Source organism: Filicampus tigris, chromosome 12 (genome assembly GCF_054856515.1).
Source record: "Filicampus tigris isolate MCC_2025a chromosome 12, RoL_Ftig_1.0, whole genome shotgun sequence".
NCBI classification, from domain to species: Eukaryota; Metazoa; Chordata; class Actinopteri; order Syngnathiformes; family Syngnathidae; genus Filicampus; species Filicampus tigris.
In genome coordinates, this window is record NC_141228.1 from 21509542 (window position 1) to 21517356 (window position 7815).

The 7815-nt window shown below is 45.9% G+C and overlaps 1 protein-coding gene across 2 annotated transcripts; it reads right to left on the reverse strand.

Moving 5' to 3' along the window:
- Window positions 1–271: 271 nt before the first annotated feature.
- Window positions 272–7083, reverse strand: lrrc8c (leucine rich repeat containing 8 VRAC subunit C). 2 transcript variants are annotated; one of them, XM_086047214.1, is made up of 3 exons: window positions 6919–7083; window positions 5785–5927; window positions 272–4284 (listed from the first exon to the last, which is right to left on the reverse strand). In XM_086047214.1, the coding sequence occupies exons 2-3, from the start codon at window positions 5920–5922 to the stop codon at window positions 2053–2055; spliced, it is 2370 nt and encodes a 789-aa protein (XP_085903340.1). In that variant the 5' UTR covers window positions 5923–5927; window positions 6919–7083; the 3' UTR covers window positions 272–2052. The 2 variants fall into 2 exon arrangements, with proteins under 2 accessions (XP_085903340.1, XP_085903339.1); XM_086047213.1 differs by having other exon boundaries at window positions 6906–7083.
- Between the last annotated feature and the right edge of the window lie 732 nt (window positions 7084–7815).

A 7815-nucleotide genomic window follows, 5' to 3' on the forward strand; every position in this document is an offset into this window, starting at 1 on the left:
TTGCACATCTCGTCTAGAATACTTTTTTAATTTGGCTGTGATCAGATAAATTCTCTAGGACATAAAATAAAAAAATAGTGCATAAATACAAAAACAAATTTGCCAAACCCCGCTCCCCCCCCCCCCCCCAAAAAAAAAAAACTCTAAACAGAAATACCATAATGGCGGTGAGAGGGGAGGGGGGGGTGACATTGGACAAGTGGTACAGAAAATAGATGGATGGAAAAACAAAACATTGTAAAGTCGGGTATGAAATAAGAGCCGTCAAGACAAAAGTTCCAAAAGTTTTATTTAAACTTCTAAAATAATATTTGTGTACTATACAGTGCTTTAGTTAAGGCAAGGCTTGATGTACGATATATGCTATGTCCGTTTGTCAATAGATGTATACAAAATAAATCTTTTGAGCCATAAACACTAACCATAAATGCTTTCTGGTCACTTTATTAAGTACACTTGCACAATCTAGCGAGGACCTGTACAAGAACAATTGTACTGAAATAGTTGTTATCATATAAACAAACACATTGAGAAAACAATACATTTAATGTGATTTTTTTTATGTGGTGCACAAAATATGATGACATCATTTTAAATATTGGTTGTTTTTCTTTTTATACTCCCTAATTTGGGTATGAATATGTTTTGCCCCTTTTAGCTTGTGTTGTATGCCACTGACAATGACATTTAGCTAAATTAATACCTCACTGAACAAATGCAGGATTTTTGTATTTGTACGTTTATTTTGTATTTTTTAATGTAGCTCTTATTTTCGCTTACATTACATCATAAAGGTGTACCCAATGTTGTGACCGTCATTGTAAATGAGGCGTGAATAAGGTCAATTAGTCCTCCATGCCTTTAATTAGCTGCGGTAAAAGTCAATTAGCTCTGGATCCAAAGCTCCAGGGCATAATTACAATATGCAGTAGGGCATCTTCTCAGAAAGCTGTCAGACAAGAAGAAGGAAAGATGTGGTACAACGTGTAATTTTACCTTTGGCATTTTTCTATTCTGACTGTTTTCCCTCAGCTATAAAGGCGACGTTTAGTTAAGCCCAGACTATTGTATGTGGTCTGGACGTTGGTGTTTTATGGGGAGTCATCGATCTTCGCTGCCATTCTCAGTCCACGCGCAGTGACAAAGACAAAAATTGCTTTGCTTTTTGACCATCATTCATCTGTCTAGTAATGTGGTTCAAATTTGGTAGCAATCGGGCGAAATTTTTTGCGTTTCTTGAGTTCAGCTTTTGAAGGGAAATTATTGAAACGACCCTAAAATGGCTGTTTCGACTCAAAATGGGAGACTTTCTGCGTGTTTTCAGGCATGGCTTCTTGAGATTTTTTTTGTGGGTCTACTCATAATAGAAACGTCTGCCAAATTTCAAAGTGCTCATCAAAACTGTCATCAGGGCCTGAACTTTGTGCTGCACTTTTAATGGTGTGTCATATTTCTTCGCCATGCTGAGCCAATCCAAACTTTCAAATACTGCACATTTTAATGTCACCCATCTGTCAAGTATACTTGGTTCAAATTTGGTAGAAATCTCAACACAAGTGTCTAATACCAGATCATCTTTGGAGGACCCCTGGAAATGACCCTAAAATGGCTGCCGGTCCAAGCATGAAAAATATGCTTACCAAATTGCATGTTGGGGGCTGAATTGTTTTGTAGCGAGTCACCAAATGACATCGCTATCCTCTCTCACACACAATGGCAAAACTCTAATGATTCACGTTGTAGCCATTTGTCGTCTATCTATCGCATATATGTGGTTCAAATTTGGCAGCAATATTTCATCTTTGAAGGAGCTTTGGAAATGGTCCGAACGAGGGTGAAAAAGCAGACTTCCTGTGTGTTTTCAAGTATGATTTCTTGAGCCTTTTTGCGGGTCAAAACAAACATCTCCCAAATGTCACGTTGCGAAGCGGAACCGGCTTCAGGGGCTGAATTTTGAAAATGAAAAGTAAAAAACAGCGCAAGTCCTATCCGGGCTCGCGAGATCCTAGGAAACAAGCAAACAGCAGGCACTGCGGTGACAGTAAGGCATCTCTACTCCGCTTTCATCTGGTCCCTGACGTCCGACGGCAGAGTCTCGAACAGGGCGTCCTCCACCGCCAGGCCGCTGCGCTTGAGCGCCCGGCAGCAGCCCAGCTCCTGTGGCAGGAGCTCAAAATGGTTCCCCCTGAGTTCCAGGTGGGTCAGCTGGGCGAGGTAGGAGATCTTTGGAGATAGGACCGACAGCGAGTTCTTGCCCAGTTTCAGCGTCTTGAGCTTCTTGCAGAAGAAGAGCTCGTCGGGCAGGTTCTCGATTTTGTTGCAGGCCACCGAAAAGTACTGCAGGCTCTGCAGGACGCCGATCTCCGGTGGGATGAAGCGGATGTCGTTGTGGCACAGGTCCAGGTAGCGCAGCTTGTTGCACAGGAACAGGTGCGAAGGCAAGATCTCAATCTTGTTGTGGCTGAAGTAGAGGCGCTCCAGACTGCCCAGCTTCTTGATGTGCTCGGGGATGTACATGATGCCGTTGTACCACAGCTTCAGGCAGGTGAGCTTGCGCAGGTGCTGGAAGCTGACGATCTCCTCGATGGAGCGCAGGTTGTTCTCCTTCAGGTCCAGCTCTTGCAGTCCGGTCAGGCTGAATATGGCGTGCGGGATGCGCTCCAGGTCACAACGTACCATCTCCAGCTCGGTCAGGTAGGTCATCTTCTTCAGGTTGCCCAGCATGACCAGCTTGGTGCCGTCGTTGTGCAGGTAGAGCCGCTGTAGGTGGCTGGACACGTCCACGATGGACTGGGGGATCTTGGTCAGATTGCTCTTCAGCGACAGCGTCTTCAGACACTTCATCTCCCGCAGAGACTCCAGGACGATGTTTTTGGAGGCATCCGGGCACAGCGACCCGGTGAGATGGAGCTCCTCCAGGTTTCGCAGGCCGTACAGCCAGCCGGGGAACTCCCTGCCATCGTCGAACTTGACGCGGAGCGCCTTGAGGTTCTCTTTGAGGAAAGATGTGGCCGTGGTGTGCAGCTTGATGGAACACTGGTACAACGAGAGCTCCTGAAGGTTCTCCAGCTTCGAGACGGAGGCGGGCACGCACACGTTGTTGATGATCTCCAGCTTGAGCGACTGCAGCTCACTGAGCTCAAAGACCGTGTCGGGCAGGCCGGGCAGCATGAAGAGCTGCAGCTCCAGCCGGTTGTTGGCGTTGACCTGCAGCCTCTGCCGCAGCTTCTCCGCCGTCCACTCGTGATTGAGGTTCAGCTGCTTCAGCTTGTTCTCGCTGACCTCGGACAGGAAGACGGCGAACCTCTTGGAGTACAGCGGGTCGTACTGGTCGATCATGTGCAGCATGAAGGCGAAGTCGTTCTTCACGTCCGGGATGTCGCTGATCCCCGTTTCCTGCCGCACGTACTCAAAGGAGTACTCCTTCAGGGAGCGGTAGAAGAGCCAGTAGGACGTGTACAGGCTGGTCAGTCCGTAGACCGCCACCAGGCACAGGTAGCAGTAGGAGAGCTTCGAGAAGAGGTGGGCCATGGTGTGGTTGCACTCAAAGTCCTTGTAGCCGGTCATGTCTTGAATCTCCACCTCGCAGGGCACCCTGTTGCGCACCTGGTCCACCAGGGAACTGTTGTAGATGACAATCACCAGGAACTTGAACACCTTGAAAACCGTTTGCCGCACGTACATGATGTAGAGGATGTCGCCCTCCTCCACGTGCAAGCGGAACTTCTTCACCTTTTCGAACAGCGCCTTGGCTTGCTCGCCCTCCTTTTTGTCCAGAACGCTCGCCGACGGTTTGTCCGCCACAATTTTTTCCGGGATGGAACGCAGCGACTGAGTCTTCTCCAAACCAACGCCTCCGGGGGATGCCACGTTGCCGCTCTTTTTGTGCTCCGTCTCCTCCGGGTTTTCTCCAGAAACCTCCGACAGGGCCCGGGTGGTCCAGGGCGAGTCAAAGCACTTGCCCAGCATGGAGATAAAGTGCTCAATTTTGGAGCTGGACCCCGGGAACTTGAACCAGAAGTTGCTGCACACCATGAAGACGAGCGTGTGGATCAGAACCAAGTAAGGGAAGTACTTGGCGTACCAGTGCAGGGCCTTCTCATAGCACATCTGGTTGATGAAGCTGTACTGCTGGAGGTCCAGGTCGGTCTTAAGGCCGCTCATTTCCCTCGGCCCGGACGAGATGTTGTAACGCACTTGCAGAGGCTTCACGGCCACTTCGCTCGTGTTGTCGGGAGATGTTGACGTTCTGTGCGGGAGACAGATGATCTTGTCTTGCATCACCTACCAAAGAGCGGAAAACACAAGACAGTGTGAGCAGGCGGGCGGTCAACCAAATGCAGCTGGCGGTTGCGTTGGGTTAGGTTTAGGGCTAGGAGTCACTCTAAAAACAGTCGGGTAAAAAATAACACAATTTGGGGTCAAAAATGGACCAATCCACAAATTTGCTCAGTTTGACCCACCTTCTTGCATTGTTTGGTACAAAGCAGTCCAGTTGTGGGGTTGTTTTGTACAAAACTACGTACCCATTTTTGCGGTTGTTTTCTGCAAAAACAACCCAGAAAGTTGGGTCAAATTGACCCGAGTAGTGGATTGCTCCTTTTTTGACCCCAAATTGTGTTATTTTCAACCTAACTGTTTTTAGAGTGTAAGGTCTTAGGGGACAGGTAAACCCGTCCTTCCGCAACTTCTAGATTAAAAAAAAAAATCTGTGTTCATGCGCAAATTTGCCTACTTTGGAGATGGGGAAAAAAAGACCCTTTCGTACTGCCTGTCAAAGCGTTCTTTTTTTTTTTTTTTTTTGCTGTTCTGTAAGAAAGGCACCGAAGGCGACCCATGAAGTTCTTAGCTTCAGAGCCACTCTCAAAATCAGCCGTCAAAGCTGTTTTTCCTGGGTCAACCCACATTTTTTGCCGCTTTGAAGACGGTATCAAACACCTGTCACACGGCCCAATTTTGTCTGGGTCGTTGTTCAATTTGATAAAATACCAAACATGACAGGAGGATTCAAGGTGATCCATGAATTTTATGGCTTTGGAATTAGTATCAAAGCTCTGTTTGACGCTCCCTGTCAAAGCCAGATTTTTTTTCCAGTCTTCTTCCTTTGCCACTGTTTTGTGAAAACAAGAAAAATTGACCTGCCTTGGGAGGTTGTAGCAAAAGGTCTTTGCCCCTCAAGCCTGATTTTTCTTTTTTGCCCAGGTCTCTTTTATGTCTCTCTCTCTTTCTGTGTTTGTGAAAGTTAACAATACAGAATGGAGGTAAGAAGGTGACCAGTGAATTTCCTGGCTTTGGTGATAGTGTCAAAAGCTCCTTTCATGCTGCCTGTTATTTTTGTTTATCGCTGTTCTGTGTGAAAAGTACCAGCACAGAACAGGGATTCCAAATTGAACCATGGATTATCTTGCTTGTTCCACACTCTCCTTTAAAAGCCAGATCTTTCCCATTTTAATCCCATGTCCCTTGTCTCTGTGAAAAGGAACAACACGAAAAGCTCCTTCACACTACATCTTTCTTGTGTAAAAAGCAGCGTACTGTTATGTTGATCTGTGCCAAGTTTCTTTTAAAAATAACAAGAAAAGGCACACAGAAAAAAAGGTCAAGCATCTGCAGTTTGCGGCCTCGCGTTTACTGGAAGGGACTGGGCGGGGGGAATTTTCCGCTGCTGAATGACTCCTTTGCTGCCGCGTTCAGCTTGTTAAAAAAAAAAAAAAAAAAAAGGCAGCTAGAAATTAGCGTGTCTGGGTGTTGGCCAACTCGAGAACCACGGATGAAAGGACTGACCTGGAGCGTGCATCCGAACACGCCGATCATGAGCATAATGACGGATAGGTAGTCGGTGAACACGTCCCACCACGGCTTCAGGACCCGGAAGGCGGGCTGCTGCTCCGAGAACTGGCGGAATTCCATCACGGGAATCATGATGCCTGCAATGACAGAGGACAGCAGTTAGATAGTGGAGTGTTTGAGGTCATATTACTGATGGATTGCTTTGTACAGGATTTTTCTTTTTTATTGATTCTTAAGGCCATCTGAAGAAGGATGGGATGCTCCACTTTGTGCCATCAACAATAAACCAACATGCCATTATATAAAAATTGGGCTGCCAAAATCCGTTTAACTTAGCAACATGAAATCTGGTAGGCATGTCTATCCTGCCAAGACCCACAAAAGATGTCAGAAAATCATGCATGAAAAGACCAAGGAGGTCGGCCATTTATGTTTGCGTTGGTCACTTCCAGGGGTTCTTAAAATTTGAACTTGTCAACATTGAAAATTCAGCCCTCCGAGCCAGTTTAATTTAAGATGAAATTTGGTGGGCGTGTCTGTCTTGAGAAGACCCACAAAAAAGTCTCAAGAAGCCATGCATGAAAAGACAAGGGAGGCCAGCCATTTTGATTGATTAAATATTAGAAACAGCTCTCAAGAGTGATGCAGTGTGGTTGTATATGACTGCAAATTACCAACCCGATAATCACAAATGAATAACTAACTCAATCAACTCTGTTATTATACCAAATTTAGCTTGCGGTCAGAAGAGTTATAAAGCCTATAAAGGTCCACTTTGTCTAAAGGAAAATTGCCATTCCCGCCCGATGAGTCAGCCGGCCAGCTAAACATCCTCCACCTTATCCCTTTCCTGACAGGAAATGTGTCCCCATACCCAGATGAATCCCAAAACAGACATGTTTGGAAAACACCCAGACTTCTTACGACAAAGAACACACGCGTGCGTGCGTGCGTGTGTCCTTGGGGGAGGTATTAATAAAATGAGTCTCACCGCAGTGCAGAATGAAAACACTCATGCAGACTCACGGAATGGAAACAGCTGAGTTGAATGAGGACTATAAACGGGATGCTGCAGTGAATTAAAAAAAAAAAAAAAAAAAAAAAAGTAACGTTACCTCAGTGGTTTACCTTCCTTTGGAGGGTGTTTTCTTCTCCTTTTTCTCTCAAATTGCTACCAGGTCGGTTCTCGTCGTCATCGTCGTGATGCGGCGGTTCTTGCTCTGCTGCCTCCGGTCCCGGAATGCCTTCCCCGGCCGCCTTTTCGAGTCGGTCGGGCGTGGATGCGCGCCGTGGACGGAGGCGGGGTAGACGTGATCGGGGCGTGGACTGCCGCGCGAGAAACACGAGACGAGTCGAGTCAAGTCGAGCGGCTCCAGCCGAACCGAGCCGAGCAGACTGAGCCAAATGGAGACTCAAGCATGACAACTTGTCGTATTCCACCTTAGTTAAATGCTACATCTAGTAAGTCTCCCTAACATTTGATGTTTGGACATTATTTCTTTATTCGTATTCATTGATTTTCATTATTTAATGGAGGCCTATCATTTGATATGTAGGCTATAATGTGGTTTGGAATGATATGCAAATTGCTTGTTTAAGTAAAATAAATAAAAAATACACGCGTGTTGCTTTATTATTATTATTTATTAGGATTAAGAGTTTTGTGTGCGTGGTATATTACTGTATAAGTAACTCAGCAGTTCCAAAACGTTTTACACCAAGTGCCACCTAAAAAAAAAACACTGCTCATTGCTCTAATGTACCATTTAATTCCTCCCACACGCTTTGAACACAGTTCAAACTCATAAAAACACACTTTTTTTATGTATTGCCCCGAGGCTGTTCTTAGTGTCTCCAGTTCTCTAAATAAGGGGCAACGTGTGTTTGCTTCTCGGTCCCTGTAAAACTGTACTGTATAATAAAATTGACACGTAAAATAAGACATGTAGACATTCAATATTAAAACACATCACTAATGGTGTAGTGCAACATTTGACTAAGGTGCAGGAAACTCGGGTTCAGTTC